Source organism: Culicoides brevitarsis, chromosome 2 (genome assembly GCF_036172545.1).
Source record: "Culicoides brevitarsis isolate CSIRO-B50_1 chromosome 2, AGI_CSIRO_Cbre_v1, whole genome shotgun sequence".
Taxonomy (NCBI): Eukaryota; Metazoa; Arthropoda; class Insecta; order Diptera; family Ceratopogonidae; genus Culicoides; species Culicoides brevitarsis.
Window position 1 is genome coordinate 35,002,803 of NC_087086.1, and position 24,617 is coordinate 35,027,419.

A 24,617-nucleotide genomic window follows, 5' to 3' on the forward strand; every position below is an offset into this window, starting at 1 on the left:
TTTTCTGACTCTTCAGGTTTTTCTTCTCCAGATTCTCCAAATTCTTCAGACGAATCTTTCTCCGGAAAAACATGCACGGGTTTCTTAATTTTTCGACACTGCCCTCTTATGAAATGATATCCTGCGGGACAATTTTCTTTTTCTTCTTTCGTTGGTTTGGCGTTGATTTCTGGATGCAACATCAAAACTACAACGAAAATTAAGAGTATTGACACAAAATATTGCTTCATGATGACTTCAATGTGGAACGTTTGGATTAAAACTAACAAGATATTCAAATTTACATCGGCTTTTAAATGAATTTGAGAAATTATCGAAGTTATTGAACTTAAAAAAATTTCTATTTCGTCATTTCTTTATTCGAGTTATGATAAAAAAAAATATAATAAAAAAATAAATTTTGAAAAAAAATCTCATTCAGGAATTTTTTTCGTAATTTTAGTTCATTATGAAAAAAAATGAAATGGCAAGGAAGAAGAAAAAAAATTAATAAAAAAGTCTTTCGCCTCTAAAATATATATTTTATATTTGTCAAGAAAAAAATCGCAAAATGGAATGAACGAGAGTCATGTAAGAATTAACAAAGTCGAAAAAAGTAACAAAATTTTTAAGAACAAAAATGTTAATATAAAAGATTTTTAGAGTGAAATTTCATGTATCATTAGATTTATTAAGGTTAGGTTTGAATTTTTCGTTACAATTACGAACTCTTTATTTGTGCATTGGGATCATGCCTCGATTTTACAAATGGAACCTTTCCGATGCAAAATAAGCACGAATTGTAGAAGAAATGAGCCTTCTATCTGTTATAGGAAAGCCGGTTGTAAGAGACTGACATACCATCCAGATACAAAATAAATAAAAAAAATGTTTACACATGAAAATATTTAAATTTACGAATATTACGAAATAATATTGTCCGGAAAATTTTTTATTTTAACAATATATGATTTTAAAAAATTCTTTTTGATTTTGCTTCATCTTCCTTTATTTTTATTTTTAAATTTTATTTTAACTTAAAAAAAAATTGCTTGAAAAAATAATTTTTTTCTTGAAAATAAATCAAAAAACAATCGATTTTTTTTCAATTAATAACATAATTTTTAGTTATTACATTGAACTTGATGTAATGGAGTTGATTAATTTTATTTCGTTTTTAAGACATTTTCTGTAATTTGCAACTTTTCGACAATGACCGGTATCTCGATCTTTGGACTTTGTGATGAATTTATAACATATAGCACAAATAGGTTCTTCAGACTCTTCAGATTTTTCTTCTTCAACTTCTTCAGACGTATCTTCATTCGAAAGAACTCGTTTTTTTGCGTTGTTTTTTTTATTTATTTTTGGAAATTATTGTTTTTTACAACATTTTATGTTTTTAATCTTCGTCCAAAGAAATTTGTTCGAGGTTCGGGACATTTTTGTAAAATTGTTCACAATCCCCATTTATGTTATTATGACATATTTCGCAAAAGACAAAACCAAACAGCGGATCCTTCCTTTGAACAGATTCTTCATACTCATAATCATCAAAATTTTCAGAAGTAACTTGTAAATCCAACGGAATTCGTTTAGCGGTGATTTCTGGATGCAGCATCGAAACAACAACAAAAATCGCGAATATTGACACAAAATGCTTCATGTTGACTGTAATTTAAAACTGATGATATTCTAAATTTAACTCTTCAGATTTTGTGAATTTAAGAACTGTGTTTCGAAGTAAAAAAGGTCGTTTAGCGTTGATTTTTTTCATTTGAAAACAACTTTCGAAGATCAGGCTATAATTTTTTTGCAATTCATGTTGAGTTTTTTTTAACGTTTGAATATAAAAGATAAACAAATTTAAATTCATTTCTAAAATAAATTTGAAAACTTTCAAGAAAAAAATTTCCATTTCGTAATTTTTTTTTTGAAATATTTTTAGAGAAGAAGTTTCATGTTTTAATTAAAAAATATTTAAAAATTGAAAATATTATTTTTTTTTTAAAAATTTTTATTTTAACATTATTTGATTTTATAAACATTCTTTTTAATTTCGCTTCATTTTTTAATTTATTTTTTATTTTTATTATTTTTTATTAAAAATTTGCTTGAAAAAATAATTTTTTTCTTGACAATATTCAATAAATCAAAAAACAATCTGTTTTTCTTTCAATTTTTCTTTTTCTTCAAGACATCTTTTGTAATTTATAACTTCTTTACAAAATTTATTTGCGACACGTATCATACATTCGCCACAATCAAATGGCGCTCTAATTAAAGTTGGATGACCAATTATAGTACTAACTTGTGAATCTTCGTCCAAAGAAATTTGTTCGAGGTCCTCGGGACATTTTTCGTAAGCTAAAACTTGTTCACAATCCCCATTTATGTTATTATGACATATTTCGCAAAAGACAAAACCAAACAGCGGATCCTTCCTTTGAACAGATTCTTCATACTCATAATCATCAAAATCTTCAGAAGTAACTTGTAAATCCAACGGAATTCGTTTAGCGTTGATTTCTGAATGCAGCATCGAAACAACAACAAAAATCGCGAATATTGACACAAAATGCTTCATGTTGACTGTAATGTGACACGTTTGGATTAAAACTGACAAGATATTCAAATTTAACTCAGCTTTTTATGTGAATTCGAGAACTGGTCGAAGTTAAAAAAAGAAATTATCCTCATTTTTTTCATTTGAGTCATCTTTCAGTTAGGCTATCACAATTTTTTTCAATTTTTTTGTTCCAAAAGATTTTTTTTTTAAATTTGGGATGAAAAGTTTTGAAATGTAATTCTAAAATAAATTTAAATCCTTTCAAGTAAAAAAAAAAAAATTAAAAAAAAAATTAAAATTTTTCTGAAAATATTTTTAGAGAAGGAGTTTCATGTTTTAATTAAAAAATATTTGAAAATTGAAAATATTATTTTTTTTAAGTTTTTTTGAAAAGTATTAAAGAAACAAAAAAAAAGATAATTTTCAATGAAATAGGGCATGGAACAAAAATATAAAAAAAAGTTTGGAGCAGCCTTATAATAAAAAAAAATAATAATATTGAAATTTATTGTTTTCTTTATATTTTTTTTGGGAAATTTTAAAAATATTCTTTCGAAATTATTGTTTTTTACAACATTTTATGTTTTTAAAATTTCTTTTTTGTTGAAAATATTTCCGAAACTCCACAAATTTCTCTACTATTTCTAGAATTTAGGGCATTTTGTTTAAAAAAATAATTTTTTCATTTTTTTCAATTGTTCTTATTTATTTTTTTCAAGACATTCATCGTACTCCACAACTCGTCGACAATGTCCTTTGATGGGTATAAAACATTTCTCACAATTTAATGGAATTTTAAATTTAGCTAGATTAAGTTGATGACAACGCTCTTCTATGAAGTGATATCCTCTTGGACAATTTTGTGGTTCTTTCACAATAGTTGGTTTAGCGTTGATTTCTGGAATTTGCATCGAAACAACAACAAAAATCAAGAATATTGGCAAAAAATATTGCTTCATGTTGACTGAATTGTGGCACGTTTGAATTAAAACTAACAAGATATTCTTATTTAACTCGGTTTTTATGAGAATTTGAGAACTTGTCGAAGTTAAAAAAGAAATTATCCTCATTCTTTTCATTTGAATCATCTTTCAGTTAGGCTGTCCTAAATTTTTTTCGATATTTTTGTTCCAAAAGAGTTTTTTTTTTAATTTAGGAGAAAGCTTTAAAAAATTTTTCAAATGTATTTCTAAAATAATTGTTTAAATTTATAAAGTAAAAAAAATTAAAATTTTTTTGAAAATATTTTTAGAGAAAGAGTTTCATGTTAAAATACAATTTTCAATAGTACAAAAATTTTAGAAAAAAAATAAAAATATTTATTTTTTACAGTTTTTTGAAAAGTATTTAAAAAAAACCGAGAATTTTTAATGAATTATTACTTTTTTTTATTTTGCCTTAATAAATTTTCGACTTTTGAAATTTATTTTTGACATTTTCAAGAAAATGTAAAAAAAAAAAGTTTGAACCGAGAGCCTGTATAATAACAAAGTCGAAAAAAAAGTAACAAAATTTTTAAGAACAAAAATGTTATTTAATATATTTTTTTCAGAGAAATTTTTAAGTATGTAAATTTTAACGTTTTAATTTTTTTTTTAGAAATTCTTTACTGTTTTGAGATATTTCTAGCATTTAAAACCATTTTGTTTAAAAAAAAAAAAAAAGTTTTTCAAAAACAATATTTTTTTTTTTTTTGTGAATTTTTCAACACATCTTTTACGAACAATTTTTTGATCTTTTTTGAATTAATATTGTAACGTTTATTTCAACAATTTACTATTTTAAAACATTCTTTTTTATATTCCTTTATTTTCCTTAATTTTTTACATTTTTAAGATAATTTTAATTTTAAAAACAATTTTGTTCAACCAAAATAATTTTGTAAAAATTCCATTTCACTTTTTGTTTCCTCAACACATTTTTCGTAATCTACATTTTTTCGACAATCTCCTTTGTAGAAACTCTGACATATACCACAATTAACAGTCGCTTTGAGTATACTTGGAAAAGGTTTAGCAATAGGTTTAGTAGGAGGTATAATAGTAGTAACTTGTGAATCTTTGTCCATAGGAGTTCTTTTAGAGTTGACTTTTGGGAGTTGCATCAAAACAACAACAAAAATCAAGAATATTGGCAAAAAGTATTGCTTCATGTTAAGTGAATTGTGACACGTTTGGATTGAAACTAACAAGATATTCAAATTTACATCGGCTTTTATATGCATTTCTTTATTTAAGTCATCTTTCGGTTATGATAAAAAAATTATAATATTGAATTTTATCGTTTTGTTTATACTTTTAGCGAAATCTAAATTGCATGTTGTCTCGAATTTTTTTTTTTATAAAAATATACGATGTTTAAGCTTTTAAAATATTTTCGAAACTTAAATTCTATTCAAAAGTTTTTTTTTTTTTTTTTCAGCCTTCATGCATTCATACAAAATAAAAATTTTTTAAACTTTTTTCCATATTTTTTGTTTAATTAGTAAATTGATAGTAAAGATACATATTTTTTTTATTAATTTCATTTATAAAAAATCAACTTTTTTTTAAATTTTAGGACATCTGAAGACATTTTTCGTAATCCACAACTTGCCGACAACGCCCTTTATGGTTGTGATGACATTTAGCACAAGCATCTGGCACTCTCAAAACACTTTGAAGAACAGGAGGATTTATTTCAGGAGTTGAATTTGCCATTAATGATGACTCTGTAGAAGAAACTTGCGAATCTTCCTTCAAAAGAAATTGTTTGGCGTTGATTTCCGGATTCAGCAGCAAAAATACAAAGAAAATTAAGAATAATTTAAGAAGATATTGCTTCATGATGACTTTAATGTGACACGTTTGAGCTAAGACTAAAAATTCATTCAAATTTTTGTTGATTTTTTCGGTTAAAATTGAAAAATAGTTGAACTTGTCTTTTCCGAAAAAGGAAATTTTCGACATTTGTTCATTTTGGTCTTCATCGAGTAACAGTAAATAGTTAAAAAATACTAAAATTATTTTTTTTTGTTCAGATTTTAATTTAAAAAAAATGTTTTTATTACAGGATCCCAAAAAATTACTGTTAACTCATGCAATTTTCATAATCCACGACTTTTCTGCATCTTCCACGAATACTTTTATGACATTCTGGACAACTTGTGGGTACTCTAAGTAAACTTTGCTTCTTGCCCTTTACCTTTCGACGTCTTGTTACGGTTGTCACTGAAGATAAATCAACGGATTCGGGCTCAATAGTTGTCGAAATTTCCTTTAAATTTTCATCAAGAGGATTTTTTGCGTCGATTTTCAACAAAAAGAGCACGAAAAAAATTAAAAATAAATTAATTTGGTAAAATTTCATCTTGATCGACTACTTTTAATCACTTCTGATAGTTGACTGAACCATTTTTTTAAAAACAGAATTTTTTGAAAAAAAAAAAAATAAAACTCGTCCATCCTAAAAAGGAATTTCGTTTGAAACGACTTTACCCTTTACATTATTAAAGAACAAAAAAAAAATTGAAAGAAAAAACAATTTTTTAAATTATTTTTGAAAATTTTCTTTTATTCATCATTTTTTTATTTTTATTTTTTTTTTTAATAAAAAAAATCATTTTATTTTTTTTAATTAATTAATTAATTTTATTTAAATTATTCAATTTTTTTTTGTAATAAATAATTTATTTATTTTTTTTTACAATTAATTTTTATCATAACCTGAACTTTGTTTTTATAATTTAAATTTTTTAAATATTTTTTAGATCTGAAATTTTATGGAAAAATATTAAATATTGAAAAATGAAGCAAATATTGGGCAAAAATTCTGGAAAAAAGCAAAAATTTTAATTTTAATATTTTTTTTTATTGTTTGGATGAACATTTATTTATTACGTTTTATTATAAGTATTTTTTACAACAAAACATCAGATTGTCAGTTACAATCACAGCTTCCTATATTTTTTATTATTTTATTTTTTGGAGTTGTTTCTATAGTTTTTTTTACAATTTCACACGATTTCTAACTATTTTCAGATTTTTATTAAATTTTATTTATTTTTTTATTAAATTTGAGTTCTGGCTGAAAATTTTATTTATTTTTATTTTTTTTAGGAATTTTTGCTCTAAGATTTTTTTTCTCATTTTTTTATTGATTTTTAGAGTAAGAAAATGTAAAAAAAATATATTTTTATTGTTTTTGTATTTTTTTAATGATATTTTGTGTGTTTTGTGTATTTTTGTAGAAAGAGATGAAAATTTATTCAAGTTGGTGTCCTTCGACGATGCTCACGACATCGGTGTCTGTCGTAAAATCGAGCGGATGATGATGATGATGATGCACATTCGGCACAACGACGCAACAACAATCGGCAATGTGACACGAAGCAGCGACATCTCCCGCATTACATGTTGGCGCCTGCGATTGCGACGCAAAAGCACACAGCGCCCTCTTTTGTTGGGCCGCCAAATGTTCGAGATTGAGCGTTTTCTCGATGGCACGCAGCCGTTTCTCGAGACTTGTCGTTGCCAAGATGCCCACTTTCAGCGATTGACTCAGCGGAAGGATGGCAATAATCCACCAAGCCCATGCCGGACCATCGACCAAATTGTGCCATTGTTCCTCGACATGCGGCATCGTGCCAAAACCCTTCAGAATCTCGTCTTTGATGCTTGTCGGGAGATTTTGATACCATTTTATCGCTTTTCGCAAGACGCGATCATGCAACTCCCGAATCCTGCCTTCGTTTTTGTCGTCAACCGGCTCATCTTCGATAATTTCGACTTTTGCCGTGTCATAACCGTCTTTTTCGCCGCGCGTTATGACCTTGAAACGTCGTGTCCCGATCGTACTGAGAATCGAACATCCATCGGCAAGCTGCAAACAATCCCGAATATCCAAAATTGTTCCGATATCGACGTAACGCGATCTTCCGCTGCTCTGCGGTAACGCAATGCCAAATTGGCGGGACCCGCTTTCGATTGCACGTCGTACCATCAGTCGATAACGTGGCTCGTACACAAACAAAGGACACGAAACTGTCGGAAATGCCGTGGTGCAGATGAAAACTGGGACTGAGGGTTCTTTCTCCATTTCCTGACGCTGACGTTGCGCATAAGCGGCGGGAATGAAGCGTTTCATGGCCGTTTCCACGAATTTCGTGACGTTGCGCTTCTTGAGTGAGATCAGTGTTGGGCTTCCGGTGAGATTTTGAGGCAATGCGCGATGACTGCGGAACTGCTCGACGAGTGGCGCCATGCAGAGGGGACACGATGGGGAGTAATCCATGGAACGGTCGAGACACACCCAGCAATAGGTGTGCCCGCAGGGCGTCGTGATGGGCTTCCAGAGAGTGCGACAACACAGGACACAGTCAAAATCGGAGACTTCTACTAGGTTTGGATTTACTTGTAATACTACGTTCTTTGGATCAGCTTCTGAAACGAAAAATAAGAAAAAAATATTTAGAATAAATTTGAAATGGAAAACGAAGGGTAAGATTTATTTTTTTAAACTGCATTTATTTTTTTTCTTTTCAGCATTTTTCAAAAATTTATTTTTTGAAGTATCTCTAAAGTTATATGAAATTTATTACGAAACAAGGATTCAAACGTTATTTCAATTAATCCAAACCAAGAAAATTGATAATTTAATTATTTTCTACAAATTTTCCCAAAAATTCCTCCAATTTAATTATTTTAAATGCCTAATTAAATTAAAAATTTAATAATGATTTATTAAAATTATTAAATTTGTTTATTTTTTTATTAAAATTATTTTATTTATTTATTTTTTAATAAAATAATTAAAATTATTTAATTTATTAATTAATAAATATTAAATTAAAATTTTGAATTGTTAATTAAAAATAAATTAACTTTTTTTGTAATTTTATTATATTTTAGCGAGTATATTTATTGCAAAAAAAAATTCAAAAAATATAAATTTTTAAAAATTTTTAAACTTTTAAATTTTATTTAAAAATTGAATTTAAATTAAAAAGTTTTTGAAAATAAAAATAGAAAAAAAAAATTAATTTAATTTTTAATTAAATTTAAATTAAAGTAAATAAATTTTATTTTTTCAACCATTTTCTTCAATCTTTCAAAAAAAAAAAAAATTTAATATGTAATAAAAATTTTCTTAAATTTTATGAAAACAAAAGATTTTGTTGATTTTCTTAAAATTTATTAATATTCAAAAATTTTAACTAATTTAATATTTTATTCTTTTAAATTTTTTATTTTTTTTTATTAATTTAAAAAAAAATTGAATTTTTTTGGATTAAAAAAAAACATTAATTTTATATTTTTGGGAAAAATTTTTTATTTAATATTTTTTTTAAGAGAATCTTTCTAAATATTTGCTATTTATTCAAAACAAGTTTTTTTTTTATTTTAAGAAAATTATTTAATTTTTAACAATTCCACGAAAAATTTTTAATAATTTTTTAAAAAAAATTTGAAATTTGCTTTAAAATGCAGTAAAAAATGTTATTTTAAAAGTAATTTAAGAGATTTTGTACTTACTTGCATACTTTTCCACTTCAACAAATATTCTATCTAACAGAGATCTGAGTTTCAAGTTTTGATTTGGAATGATTTTCTTACATCGTCTCATCTTACACGTACTAAATTTCTTATTATTAATGCTATTACCGCTACATTTTCCAACAACTATGCTATCTAGTAGTAAGGAATCGCCAAGATGATTATTATCGACGTGCTCTAATAAATGCCTGCCCTGTAAGTAGTTAATAAATTGTCCATCGACCATATCGATGTCGTCATCCATATCACTTTCGCGACAAATAATGTCATTTTCCGCCTCTTCCGCCTCGTTTTCCACGTCGTCCGCGACATCCGCATCTACCACAATCGCATCCTCGTCGTCGTACTTGCGATTTAGCGAGAACATTAGCAGATCGTAGGGCGTTTTCAGACGTTGTCGCATGTGTCGCGTCGGCTCGTGTCGAATCTTGTTCACGTACGAACGATTTATCGATTGACTTTTGATGGATTTGCACGGCGAATATAATTCAATGATGCGTTTCAGGAGCTAAAACAAAAATTTTTCAATAAATTTCCTTTTTTTAATAAAAAATCGAAAAATTCTTACCTTTGTCACTTCACTCAACATGCTGTTCGAGATAGTTTTCGCTTCGTTGTCCAAACAAATGGATAAGCAATACGCGATTAGCGCATCTTCGTGACGTCCGCATCCCGAAAGTGCCATTGCTCGCCGATAATGCGCCTAAAATATAAGAGAGAAAGATAAGCAAAACGTGTTGTAACAGTCAATCAACAAACATTCTTTGACGTCATCCATTCAAGTCAAGTCAAGTCAGTCAACAGGGTTACGAAACCCTTCTGATGAAAAATACGTTCCAAATAAATAAATTAGTCACTAACGTCGAATGCTCGTGTAATGGAATGTCAAAGAAAATTCCATGCCAAATCGAGGTCTTTTGTTATCCAACAAACACATTTCAATATTACAACAACGAAAAAAAAAAGTAAAACGGGAGATGAAAAAAAAAATGTCGGTGAAAACGTTTCTCCCGACTCACGTTTACCGGAATGCCATGTGATTCGAGACTTTTTTTTTTTGCACAAGTGAAATGACGACAAAGTGCTTGGCTTACGTAACGTCTTTTTTTTACATGGCAGCAGAAAAAAATAATAAGAATGAAAATGAAGTGAGCGAGGCAAGAAGAAAGAAAATTAGTTTCGACTCATTTAACAGGCAGTCTGTCGGAGATTGATTATCCTCTGGGTGTTAATTACTTGCACTTGCTTGCAGGCGTGCATTATCATTGGATGGGATTTTTTCATAAAAAACCGATTCTCATCGAAATTTAAAAAATTTTAAATTTTCTTAATTTGAAAATTTTTATTAATTTTTTTAAATTTATTTTTAATTATTTTCTAAGTTTAATATTTCAAAAAAAAAAAATAAAATAAAATAAAAAATAGTTTGAATTAGCAATATAGCGATTTTCAAATTTTGAACAATTTTTTTTGTTCAATTTATAAAATTTTAATTAATATTTAAAAATAATTCTATAAAGGTTTTTTTTTAGAATTTTTAAAATAAATTAATAAAAAAATATTTTAAAATAAAAGAAAAATCTGATTTAAAAAAAAAAATAAAAATAATTTTTTTTAAACAATTTAAAATTAATTAATATATAAATAATAAGCAACTTAATCAATATAATTTATTAAATAATAAAAAAAATAATTAATTTTTAGATTTTTTAAAAAAATATTAAATATTATTGATTTTTAAAATAATTTGATAAGTTTTGAAAATTTAATAAATTTTTAAACTTTTATTGAATTAGCGAATAAAGCGATTTTCAAATTTCGAATAGTTTTTTGTCAAATAATTAATTAATTTCAATTAGGTAATTATTAATTTATTTCTAAAAAATTTAATTTTATAAAAATCGATAAAAATAATTTAAAATTTAATTGTTCAAAAAACGTTAAAATAAAAAAAAATTTGAGTTATATTTATCTTTAGAAAAAATAAATAATTCTTTTAAGAATTTTTTATTTATTCTATTTTTTTAAATTATTTAATTATTTAGTAAAAAAAATTATTAAAAAATTATTTTTTTTGCAAAAACAAAAAAAGTTAAAAATTTTTAAAATATTTTGAAAAATTTAGTAAATTTTAATTTAAAAATTTTCAGTATTTTAACTTATTTTGAATTAGCAGAAATGCAATTTTCAAATTTTTGACGATTTAAAAATTATAAATATTTTTTAAAAGCATTTTATTAATTTTTAAGAAAAAATAATTATTTTAAATTAAATTAAAACTAAATTAAAATAAAATAAAATAAATATTTTTAATTAAAAATTTAAAAAAAATAATTTAATTTAAATCCAAATTTAAATTTTAATAAAAAAAATTATGTAAAATTTAAATAAAATTCAACTTCATTAAAAATTTAAACATTTTAACCACAATTTCCCTTCCCCTTTCAAAAAAAATAAAATTAACAGACATCGTGTCTGGTCACTTAATTTTAATTTTTAGTTCATATTTATCGATTTCCCCATCGACAACCTGTGACCAACCTCTTGCATCATGCATGAAAACTAAAATGACAATCGGCGGGAAATATACAGTTTTCCACGTAATTGAATTCCGATAGCGGTTATTTATTTTGTGATTGTGGGAAATGAAGCATTTTATCGTTCAGAAGAATGAAATCATTAAATGGAATCGTCGCGACTTTTTTTTTCGTGGATTGTTCATTTTATTATTTTTTTTTTGTTTGAAAGTGTGAGTGAATGATAAGAAAGAGCAACAAAAAGTTCAATTAAGAGACCTTGACTTACTCAAAAGACCATTCAACCCACTTTTGTTTTTATTTTTTTTTTATTTTGTGTGATAATGATTCATTTGGAAAGCAGCAGCGACACGAAAGAAAAAAAAATTAAATGACTAAATAAAATTAATTATGGGCCGCACCATCAAAAATAAATACAAACAAACTGTCGGCGTGCGTCATCTGTCTGGGTCTGTGATTCTGTTGTTGTTGCTTTTTATCGCGTCGCATTTTTTTTCAGCGACTGTGGCACGAAAAAACTTACCTTGTACGATGTTGGATGTATCCGCAGCGCAGTGTCGGCATCACTCAAGGAACTTTGATGGTGATTCAAGCGATACAGGATGTGAGATCGCAGTAAAAGGCCTTTGTATCCGTTTGGTGCTGCAAAGAAAAAAAAATAAAAAAATTGTTTAAACAGAGCAGAAAGAAATTTATAAGAAGAAAAATGCATTTATCTTCCCTTGAGAATGGCATCTTTTGCAAGGAAAAGCGAGACAAGGACGATAAAAGTTTTGTTTCAACATGAAAAAAAAAATGTGAAAGCAAGAAAAATAAAAATTAATTTAAATCGTGTGGAAATTAATATCCTTGACACAAAATTCTCTCGTTGAACATCTCTTTATGACTCTAATGGGATTTTTGCTTAAAATAACACACACGGAATTTTTTTTTCGTTATCACACCTGTTTCGTGTCGTAGATCGTTCTCTGACATAACATTTCACACGACGAGCGACCGACGTATATTTATTTAAAATAATCGCATTAAATATTCACAGCAAAACTTGTTCAAATGCATTTTTATTACAAACATCTCCTCGTGTGTGACAAGGGGGAGTGTTGTGTGTGTGATATAATGCAAACAAAAACATGAATTTTATCCTTGCTGTCGCTTTTTCATGAATTTTTCATCGCATTCTCGTGTTCTGTGGAGTAAAAAGTTGAGAATTTCACACCATGTTTTGAATTTTTTTTTTGCTCAAATTATGCAAAAAATTATTTAGATGAATTCTTGTCATGAAAATTTTTTTAAAGAATTTAAAGAAAAATTAATTCTATTGAATTATTTTAGCCTGAAAATGTGTCTTTAGCTACGAATTCCTAATTTTTTTGATTAGTGGTGAGTTAATTATTTAAATTTATTATTATTTTATTGAATTTTATTTTAAAATTTTATTTGATTTATAAAAAAAAATTATTTAATAATAAATGATAAATAAAAAATAATAAATAATTATTTTTTATAATTTGACTTAATAATTTTTTAAAATTTAATTAAATTATTTTTCGAAAATATTTTTATTAATTTTTTTATTTTTTTTAAATTAAATTAATTAAATAAATTAAATTTCTCAAAAATTTTAAATTATATATTTTTTTTATATTATTTTTTATTCTATAATTTTTAATTAATTAATTTATTTTAAAATTTATTTATTTAATTTAATTTAAAAAAAAATTAATTAATTTTTAAATTTTAATTTAATTTAATTAATTTTTAAATTTGGAATTTTAATTTAATTTAATTAATTTTTAAATTTGAAATTTCAATTTAATTTAATTAATTCTAAAATTAATTTTTGATAAAATAAATTAAATTTAAACAATTTTTTTTAAATTTTTAAAAATTAAAAAAAAAATTATAAATCTTTTAAAATAGATTTTAAATAAAATTTTTAAAGGCAAAAATTAACAAATTTGATAAAAACTCAAATAATTAATTATAAAACCTTTAATTTTTAAAAATGTGCATTGGGGCGAAAATTGAAAACTTGCACTTTATAAAAAATTTCTTCTGAAAAAATCGAAATTTTAATTAAAAAATCCAATAATAAAATTATCTTTCAAAATTAAAAAAAAAAAATCATTAGAAAATTTTCAAAATGTGCACTGGGTCAAAAATAAAAAAATTGCATTTGGATAAAAAAATCTTTCAAATTCCTTAAAAAAGCAAAATTTCTCATTTTCTCTTCCACAGAGCACAAAATATGCCTTTAATATCTGACATGTCTTCCTCATTCCAAAATAGCAAAAAAAATCCTAGATTCATATTTTTTTTTCTTTGACGAATCGTTTGATGTCTCGACAAAAATACATTTTTGCTTTGAACAATCAAGCTTGCTGCTCATTTTTTGTGTGTTTGTTGAATATTTATCATCACAAAAAAGGATTAAATGTGTCGCTAAGGACATTCAAGGACAACGCAAATCTAAGGAAACGCCTTATTTCGTCTGCTCTGAGTGCCTGAGTTCTAATTTTATTTATTACCGCGTGATAACCATCGTCGCCATTCATTCGCTCTCCTATCTAAATACATGCACGACCATAGTAAATAAATATTTATATCCAGACCGTAAAAAAAAAACACGAAAAGTTCATTGTACGAGAAATTTTTGAAGGTCGATCTCGATTTTTCGGCTCATGAATTTTCATTGCAAAATAAAAAAAAAAATTTTTTCATTATCAAAAATTTGTTCCTGCATTTGAGGGGCGGGTGCATCATTGCGGAAAATATTGTTAAATGTGGTCATGCATTATTTATTATTGCATTCGTTGCACATTGTGCTCCCTTGTATTATGTCATTCTCTCTCTTTCTCTTCGGATTATCCTCGGAGTTTAAAAATTATTTTTTTTTTGCAATATTTTTCAATTGAATTTTCGACTTCACATGTGATGCTTTTTTCGGAACAATGCAAAAAAAAAAGCATAAATGGCAGAAATTTTGTGTATTGTTCTGTTTTATTGTTATTTGTTGTTCAAAAAGTCTTGCATGCATTTAAAAAAGGCACAGAAAAAAATATATTTATTCGTAGTTTTTATGTGAAATGAGCGAGAAATTAGTTTTGGCATGTGTTTGATCATCGCTGCCGATGTTGCAAGGCGAGTTGTGTTTTTGCGTGTTTTATCGTTGGCATGCCTCGAATGAGTGCAGTAAAGACTTTTTTTGCCATTTCGGACAATTGTTTATGATTTTGACACCGAAAGCAGCTGCATTGCTGATTTTTTTAAAAACGCCGGGTGTTGACCTATTTTTTTCACGTGAAAAAAAAATTAATAAAAAAATACCTGTCACCTCCATCGAGTAAATCCCACAAAATCTAATAAAATTCGTTGTTGACACAGGTATTAACATCGAACGTATTGAATTGCCAAAAACAAATATCGTTCGAGTAAAATGTTGACACGCCATTACCTCGTATACGTAAATATTTTGGTTCAATATGGAAATAAGGGGGAAAATATGTTATTAATAGATCGGCCCTATTGTCATGTCGATGCCGATATTAAACAATTGTAAATATTTATAATTAAAATTTCGATGAAATCGGTTTGGGAGGACAGAAAATCAGATGAAATTTTTAATATCAATCAAAAAACGGGACGAGAAAGGAAAAACTTCAACAACAAACAATGATTATTCGTATTAAATCTACGTTTTTCTCTTCGTGGCAAAGAAAAAACTTAATGTTGCACAAAAAAAAATTTATGATGCGATCATAACATAACCAGAAGAATGTTTCGCCGTAAGGAACGTACTGAAAAATGTACTTTTTAGCTCAAACAAGAGAAAAAGTTGAAAAGAAGGAAATGTTGCTAATTTAATTTCAGTGTTTCAATGTGCTTCCTGTCGCTTTTAACAAGTTTTCTTCTCTCGTGTTCCGAGAAATTTTATTTATTTTATTTTTTTATAATGAGAGAAATAATTTTTTATTAGACTGGAAATTTATGGCTCTAAGTTTGAGTTGGAATGCTGTGAATTTTTCAGATATGAGATTATTTGAATGTATTAAAAAGTTTTTGAATTAAATAAAATGCATAAACTTTGAAACTAATTGATTCAAGAATAGTTGGATGAAATGTTTTTTTGTAAGCTTAAGAGCTTAAAAGATGAAAATTAAATAAATTTTTTTCAATGGCGAAATTCAGGATCTCCAAGAAATTTTTTTTGAGCGAAGAAGTGTTTTTTTAACGTGTTAGTATATCGATAAGTATCCCCGTGAATTGTTTCCATCCATTTCTAAAAGGAAACTTGAAGCCCATTAAGATGTTGATTCAATTTATCTCAAGCTTTTGATGAAAATTTTTGAGGTAAATATTGTTCAGTAGAGCATCCTTCAAGTCCTTTTAGTTTTTCTCAGAAATGCTTCAGGAGCTCCATTTTATCAACTAAGTTCATAATTTTCAGTTTAGAAGCGAAAATGAGAATTAAAACTTGTTACTTTTGCCTTTTATAGGTCAAGGTTATTCAAGGTCATGTAAAAAGTTTCTTCAATTTATGTAAATTAAATTATTCAATTTTGTCTTTGATCATCAAGAAAAACTTTCTGAACTTCAAGTTTAATATTTTCTTCATTTGTCTGCCTTGAAAACGTTGATTAAGCTGAGCTTCCGTTAATTCTTGAGATAGCTATTGTTGTTGAATTGCCCTTGAATGTAATCGTATGAGAGGTTTAGATGAGTCATATGCTTGAATGTAATTTTCTATGGAAAATCCGTTGAAGTCATCTGTAGGTAGAAAATTATTTTTAATCAATTTGTTTCTTTGTTCATTAAAAATTTCATTAAAATTAGCAAAGTATTTAATTTGCTTAATAATTTTCATTCTAAAAATTAAATTTTAATTTATTAATTAATTTTCTAACATTTTTTAAAAATAATTTTAATTAAATTTATATTTTCGTTTAATTAAAAGTTAGATAACAAATTCATTTTCCTTCATAGTACTTTTTTTTTAAATTTAATATTTTGAATTTATTTTTTTTTTAATTTATTTTTTTTATTTTTGTCTTAAAAAAATTAATTAATTAATTTAAAAAAATTAAATAAATTAATTTAGAAAAATTAAATAAAGTTTTTAAATAAAAAAAAAAATTAAAAAAATTCATCAAAAAAAATTCGCAGCCGGTAGGATTCGAACCTACGCTCCCAGAGGGAATCTGATTTCGAGTCAGACGCCTTAACCACTCGGCCACGACTGCTATACAATATGCATGTACAGTTGCCGTACTTGAGCAAGTATACGTCTCATTGCCTTTCGTAAGTCAACGCTTTAAATCTCCCCCTGTACATAAATAGAACGTCATACGTACGTCACACGTGCCTCGTACAGCATGCGGGTAATGTAGAACGCTCTTTTATTCTACTAAACGCTTTGAAAGTGCGAACAAAAGGAAGAAGAACTCTCAAAGTGAACAGAAAAGTTGATTAATTAAACATTTATTTCGTGGGATGTAAAGGAAGGAAAAAAAGGTTTCGTGAAGAAATTTCCATTTCATTTAACACTGAACAAATTTTGACATTGCGACCATTAATCATTCGGCTTAAAGAGGAAACTGGCGAGGAAGTAACGGGAAAAAGTTTCTGGTTTCGGGAAGTCGTTAATTTATCAAGAGATAATTTTTTTAGCGAAAAAAAAATAAAAAAAAAAAAAAAAAATTAAAAAAAAATTTTAATTAAAAAAAAAAAATAAAATAAAATAAAAAATTTTGATATTTAAAAAAAGTATAAAAAAAATTATTAAAAAAAAAAAAATAAAAAAAAAATATTTTTATTTAAAAAAAAAATTTAAAAAAAAATTTAAAAAAAAAATTAATAAAAAAAAATAAAAAAAAAAATTTAGTTCAAAAAAAAAAAAAATAAATAAATAAAATAAAAAATATTTTTAGTTAAAAATAGAGAAAGAAAAAATATTTTTAGCAAAAAAAAAAACATTAGAAAAAAATTCAAAAAATTTTTTAATGATAATTAAATTCGAAACACGTGTGAACCATTTCAAAGGTGTTTTGATGTGACTTTGTCTAATGTCATTTTCTTCTTTTATTCTCGATTAAATATTATTCAACATACTTGCGTAACGCTCTCATTCTCTCTCATAATTTGCTGAAATAAACAAAACAAACACGTTCCGAACACACAAAAACATAAATAACAAGTAATTTATCTATTTTTAAGCAGCCAGACAAGCAGTTCGGTGCAGTAATGTACTCGGCAGCAATTGTTTCAATTACCACTGATCTTGTGCGTTTTATTTTTGGGTGACGACGCGTGCAAACGACGCATCGAGAGGCCTGGCAGCGAAAATGAAAGTAAAAAAAAAACACCTGATGTCATTAATATTGAGGCAAGTTGTCGACGCATTCTAACTAATATGCGGAAATGAATCAGATATCCACGTAATGTTACAATAATAAATGATAAATAAACAAGTGAGCGCAAAAAAACAACTTGTTCTGAGTAATTATGAGGTTAGCCTTGGTTTGTTGTTGCGCCGTTGTTAGGTATCGCGTTAAAAAGTGATTTGTAGGTAGAAAGAGACTAATAAAAACGGTAAATGTTGTAAAAACGTACGATTGTTGTTTGTTATTTGTTACCTGTAGACAAGTAAACAAACATTTTTATGCGAGGAAATTCTGTCTCGAAATTGTTTTTTTACGTGAAATTTTTGTTTTTGTCGAAATTTTTTGAGATCTCGAATTTTTCTTAAAAAATTCGTTAAAAATGGTATTAATAATAAATTTTTATTAATTTTTTACAAAAAACTTAATATTGAACGTTTGAATTTATTATATTAATTTTTTTTTATAAAAAAATTGAAAAAATATCAAATATTTTTATTTTAATAAATTTTCTTTTAAATTTTGCTTTTGATAATAATTTTTTCCTTAAAAATAATAAAAAAAATTAAATAAATGATGAATAATTGAAAATAAATTTATAAAAATTATTTTTTTATTTTTATTTTTTTTTAAAAAAAATAATTAATAAATTAAATTTTAAAAAATTAATTAAAATAAAAATAATTTTAAATAATTTTTAATAATTAAAAATAAATAGTTATAATAAAAAAAATCAATTTTTAATTTAATTCAGTATAATAAATTAATTATAAAAATTAATTTTTAATTATAATGATTTATTTTTTAATTATCAAAAATTAGTTAAATTATTTTTTTGTCACTAAATAATTAATTGAATTGAATGAATTCAAAAATTGATATTTAAAAAAAAATTTTTTTTCATATATTTAATTTTTTGCTATTTTTATAATTCAAATAATTATTTGCCATGAGCACGATTTTTAATTTTTTTTTTCGGGCATAAAATTAAATTTTTTTTCTAATTGAAAAAAATACAAAATATTAATAAAACTTGATATTCGATTAAATAATAAATTTTAAATCAAAAATTTATAATTATTTTTTTTCATACAAATTAACATGATTTATTTTAAAATAATTTTTAAACATTTTAAATAAAATTAAATTTCAAATAAAATATTTTTTAAAATTAGAAAATTTAACAAAATTAATAATTTAATTTTTTTTATAAATTTTTAATAAATTAAATTATTTTAAATTTTATCATTAAATTTTATTTTTAATATTTTTTTTTTATTTATTTAAATAAAGAAATTTTTTTATTGATGAATTGACTCAAACTTAAAAAATTTTTCATAAGAAATTATTTCAATGCAGGTGCACAAAAATAATTTCCAACAACACAAGTAATTCACTTGTAAACAAATGACGAAATTTCTAATTAAAAAGGTCTACTAATGCCCATAAAAAAAGACTAAACCTAAAATTTATTTAGGGAACGAGGAATAGAGCCACTCCTAAAACGAACGAAAAAAACGCAAAAATAAAAAAGTTTTTAAAGTAAACACGAAACTTTAGTCAAATCACGTCCGGAGCAGTCTATCTCTTTTTTTGCTTCCTCTTCCGTTCCGCTAAAAAAAAATTTTCGCATTAACCGTGTTCTGATTGATTAATAAAAATTCTCATTTGCGTTACATAACCCCGACTTTTTTTTTAAATTCGCTCATAAAAGGCACATTATTTGGTTATTTGCGTTTTCCTGTTCTGAATTTCGCGAAACATTTCGCCACACAGTTCGTGCGCATCGACACTCATCATCATCTGTGCGACGCGCAAAAAGACGCATTAAAAAGGCATTGACCTTGGTACGATATATGCACGTACGGGCGATCGTCGCACGTCGTAGCGACTGAATAAATTTAGACATTTACTCACCGTATTCCAAGCTCTGATTGCAACACTTGAGCGCCTCGTCGAGCGAATTGGTCTCGAGATGGCGCTGCGCCTCGTCATTGAGCTCCGTGGCGCGCAACAGCGGTTCCCACCATTTTTCGACGAGACGACGAATTAGCACGTCTTGCTCGAAACTAATACATTGCGTATAAATATCACTTGTTGTTGTTGTTGTTGTTTCGTTTTGTTTATTGGCACAATTATCATTATTATTAACGAATGTCGACGTTGACGGTTGATTCACCTCCAAGGCAGTAGATGTCGATGGCGACGACGGTGCTGCCAAACTGCTGCTGATGAAAAAGTCGTGTCCGCAGACGAAGCATTCGGTGCGCCCGAAACAACATTGTCGACAAAACGTATGGCCACAAATTGAGGTAACTGGATATTTAAGGATATCTTCACAAATGGAACATAAAAGTGGATCTATTGGGGTTTTTTTCGTCACTAATCTACCGAGCGACGCGTCATTTTTTTGCGTTGCCGCAATTTTTCGCGTCGCATCACTACAATTATCACTAATGTCGTCACTTAAGCTAATGTTATTGGACCTCCAGGTTGCCACGAGCAATTGTCTTATGTGTTCAATGAGGGATATTGCTAAACATTTTAAACTATCTAACGGAACGATACCGTGCAGCTGCTGACAAATGTGCGCGTACACGTCAAACGACTCTTTCAGACGGCCCATTTTCGCCAACGAGTCGCCGTAGCCGTAGAACAGCTCGACATTTGTGTCTAAGCGGTGACTTTTGCGCTGCGGCGATCGCGAAAGGAGGGACGACTCGTAAAACTCGTGGGCTAGTAAAAAATTTTGTTGTGTAAATGCATCCTTCGCTAGTTCTGTTGTTGTCATTGCTATTTTTTTTTCTTATTTTTTTTTTCTATTTCACATAAATATAAAAAAAATTCTCTCTTATTTTTTTTTCTTATTTAAATTAAAATTTCTTTTTTTTTTGTTTTTGTACCACACGGAGTTCACTTATTTTATTTTTTAATTATTCAGCTTTTTTCTTGTAGTTGTTGATGCTGATGTTGTTGTTGTTGTTATTTTTGCTGTGATTCTTGATGATATTATTTTCCTGCAAAGAGACAAGGACAGAAGAAGAAGAAAATGACATTAGTTTAAATGTAGTAGGTAACGAGTTAAAAGGTGTCAGTGGGTTAATTAAGGCTTTTAATTTAAAGAAGAAGAGTTTTTTAATGAAAGTTTTTCGTTGCATAAAATAATCGTTTTAAAAATTAATTTTATTTATTTTAGAATTTTTAATTTATTTTAATTTAATTTATTTATTTTTAAACGAATATATTTTTTAATTTTTTTCTATTTAAATTTTTAAAATTTATTTTTATAAATTTATAATTTTGTTTTTTCGATTAAATTTTTTTTGTGCGATTAATCCTTAAGTTTTTTTTATAATTTTTAATATAAAGAAATTTAAATTTAATTTTTTTTTTTCAATTTAATTCAATTTTGTTCAGTTTTTTTCTCATAAAAAAAATAAATTTTCTGAATTTTTTTTATATTTCAGAATTTATTTCAATTTTTCATTTAATTTGATTTTTATTTTTATTATTTTTTTATGCTTATAAAAAATTATTTTTCAATGAATTTTTAATTCGGAAAAAATTAGGAAATTTTTTCGATAGAATCTGATTTTTTTTAATTCAATATTTTTTAAAATTTATTATTCTGATCAATATTTCTTTAGTGACATTTATTGTTAAAAATTTTAAATAATTTTATTTTTCTTTTTAATTTAATAAATTATTTTTTTTTTTTAATTTTTTAAAACATGACTTTTCATAAATAAATTTTTAATTTTTTCGAAATTTTTTTTTTTTAATTAAATATTTTTAAAAGATTATTCTAATTTTTTTTTTCACGGAAAGATTTTTTTAATTTAAATTTTTTTATTTTTTAAGATTATTTTTTGAATATTTTGATCAAAATTTTTTTAATTTTTAAAACATGAAATTTATTTTTTTCAATTTTTAATTTTCAGGCAATTTTTTTTATTAATTTTTTTTTTATTTTTTTTTTCTGAATTTTTTTTCATGATTTATTTAAATTTTATTAAATATTTAGTTCAAAAAAAAATTTTTTTTAAATAATTTTTTAATTTTTATAAAAATACTGACAGACGTAAAAACGCCCCAAATCCCCAAATTCCTTCAAAGTTAATTAAAACCTTCCTCACAAAAAGTGAATCATCATAAAATTTTTAATTACAATAAAATTTTAAAACTTTTCCGGAAGATTAAAATTTTTTTTTATTAAATATTTTTTGTGTGTTCCTCAAACAACAAATTCTATTTCATACACTGTTTCAACTCAAGGATACCGGCAAAATTTTTCCTCTTATTTTATTTTATTTTATTTTGTGCTCAAGTCACTCATTTTTTTCCATCGCTCACTCGCTCAATTTTATTCATTTTTGCCGCACGTACGGAACTGGAGCGAACACTCGCCGTCGTCGTACCGAAATGATAAGGTTCTGGCTTCTTTGTTCCGCTGTACGGAAAATGTACACGAGAGGAGTGCTTGTACAGACACACATGTTTTCATTCATAGACCGAACCGAAGGCAAACTGATTACGTAAACTACTGAACTTCTCTCGGTTCGTTTTATTTTATTTTTTTTTTATTAATATTTAAATTATTTTATATCGAAAAAATTATTAAAAAAAATTTTTTTTTTTTGCAAGAATATTTTTTTTCAAGAACGCGGTAATAATTTTAAACAACAACGCGATGAACGACGGGAATAAATGTACAACAAACACACCTATTGTATAACATTATTATTATAAGTGATTAGCCAATCTTTTTATTTTAATAAAAATTTTTGTTTATGTAAGTCATGTTATGGATGGCGATGGCGGGTTTATTTGCGGGAGCGTTATTGTTTAATATTATTACATAAACAGTTTTTTTTGTACTTTTTTTTTGTTGTTATATAACACACATGCTTTTTGGATTCTGTTCTATTCTTATGATATTTATTACTAACAAACGATTATTACGTAAGCACTGAACTGGACAATTTTCTGTCTCTTGCGTTTTTTTTTTTGTATTTCTCATTTATTAGGTCATCATCACATCATTATTTTGTCGCACACACAAAATTTTTTCTTAATTACTTGACGAGAGCTGCATTGTTGTCTCGGCGTAAAAACAATAAAAATAATTAATTTTTTAACAATAAATAAATATATATTGAACGAGTGTGTGTACAAATAATTTTCGGTTAATATTATTTTATTATTTTTTTTTGTTGATTACACAACGCCGTAAATATCTGTAGCGGAGCTGTGTAATATGTAATAATGTTGTCTACAATAACAATAAATGGCTGTATATCGCAAGATATATGTTCACACGTCTCTCCGCGTCATGTAATAGAAGTATCCGTATTAAGTGTACAAAAAATTATTATTATTATTTATCGTAACACTCCTCGTCATCATCGTCATTGTCGCATCGACAATGCATACAAAAATATTTTTTTTTATTTTTTTATAATTTTTATTTATTTATTTTATTTTATTTTTTATTAAATTATTTTTTTAATTAATTTTTTTAATTAAATTATTTTTTTTAATTTTTTTATTTAATTTTCAAATTAATTCTGAACGTACCATTTTTTTACACTTTTTTTGTGGATCAAAGCACTACATTTGTTATTACATAGGTACTACATATGTTGTTATGTTATATCATTCTTTTTTAAAAATTTTATTCTTTGCTATTTTTCACCGTATTTTTTCCTTTTTTTATTTCTCGTTAATTCTTTTATTATTTTATGTTAATTTTTCGTGCTTTTTTCCTTTTTTTTCACTTGAATTTTTTTTTTTTTTTTAAGTTGAGTCACTACTATAAAATTCTTATGTAAAACAATTCTCCGGCGCGTAATTTGCTTGTTTTTAAAACGATGTCTTAACTCAGCGGTGGTTCAAAAGCGAATGACACAATTTGCGCTCGAGAGATACCAATTTAGTTACTTCGGTGCGGTGTGTTACGACGTGCTGCCATGCATGTTATGAATGAAATTTTTCTCTGTTTTCATGTTGCATACGCGCATTGTGAGCGTTTCTCACGGAGAGTCTCTCTCTTTTGCTTCTCTTTCTGCATTTCAATGAACCTATATTATTATTTATCATTCACTCACAGCCGCTACATTTTTTTTTGTACGAAACCTCTGAGTGGTTGACTCACATTTTATCCATTTAAAGAGCAGTTGTTACACTTTACTTTTTGATTATTTCACGCTGCTCGGCAATACGGGTTTTTAGGTTACAACTTACATATTATTTTATAAAATTAATCTGTTTCTGGTCACTTTTGTTTTTTTCCTTTAAATTCAGCTTGGAAACGTGACGAGCTTTATCGTTTTAAGATCACTTGCGATAAGGCGACATAAATTAATGGAAAGTGCAGAAAATAACTCGTTGCCATAAAAATATTTACTTTGTCATTATTAATAAAATGATACTTGACGGCGGAATCCATTTAACTTTTATTTCGCATCATCGTTATATTCTGGGAAATATTTGCACTTTTTATTTACGTTTCTCATTAAGTGTTCTTTATTCTGTAGAGGCACCCCTTTAAGCGTCTTTTTGAATATACTGTATCCATCTCGGAAAAACAGACTTTGTATGAAACTGTTTATTTACTTTTTCA

The 24,617-nt window shown here is 26.1% G+C and overlaps 1 protein-coding gene and 1 non-coding gene across 3 annotated transcripts; both read right to left on the reverse strand.

Moving 5' to 3' along the window:
* Positions 1-6,414: 6,414 nt before the first annotated feature.
* LOC134830443 (LON peptidase N-terminal domain and RING finger protein 2) lies at positions 6,415-23,858 on the reverse strand. 2 transcript variants are annotated; one of them, XM_063843930.1, is made up of 6 exons: positions 23,573-23,858; positions 19,913-21,012; positions 12,142-12,260; positions 9,650-9,784; positions 9,061-9,589; positions 6,415-7,968 (listed from the first exon to the last, which is right to left on the reverse strand). In XM_063843930.1, exons 2-6 carry the CDS (start codon positions 20,784-20,786, stop codon positions 6,791-6,793), a joined length of 2,835 nt encoding a protein of 944 aa, XP_063700000.1. In that variant the 5' UTR covers positions 20,787-21,012; positions 23,573-23,858; the 3' UTR covers positions 6,415-6,790. The 2 variants fall into 2 exon arrangements, with proteins under 2 accessions (XP_063700000.1, XP_063700001.1); XM_063843931.1 differs by lacking the exon at positions 23,573-23,858 and adding an exon at positions 22,164-22,258.
* On the reverse strand, positions 16,777-16,858 carry Trnas-cga (transfer RNA serine (anticodon CGA)). Its single transcript has one exon. It is a non-coding gene; the product is annotated as a tRNA-Ser (tRNA).
* Positions 23,859-24,617: the final 759 nt, after the last annotated feature.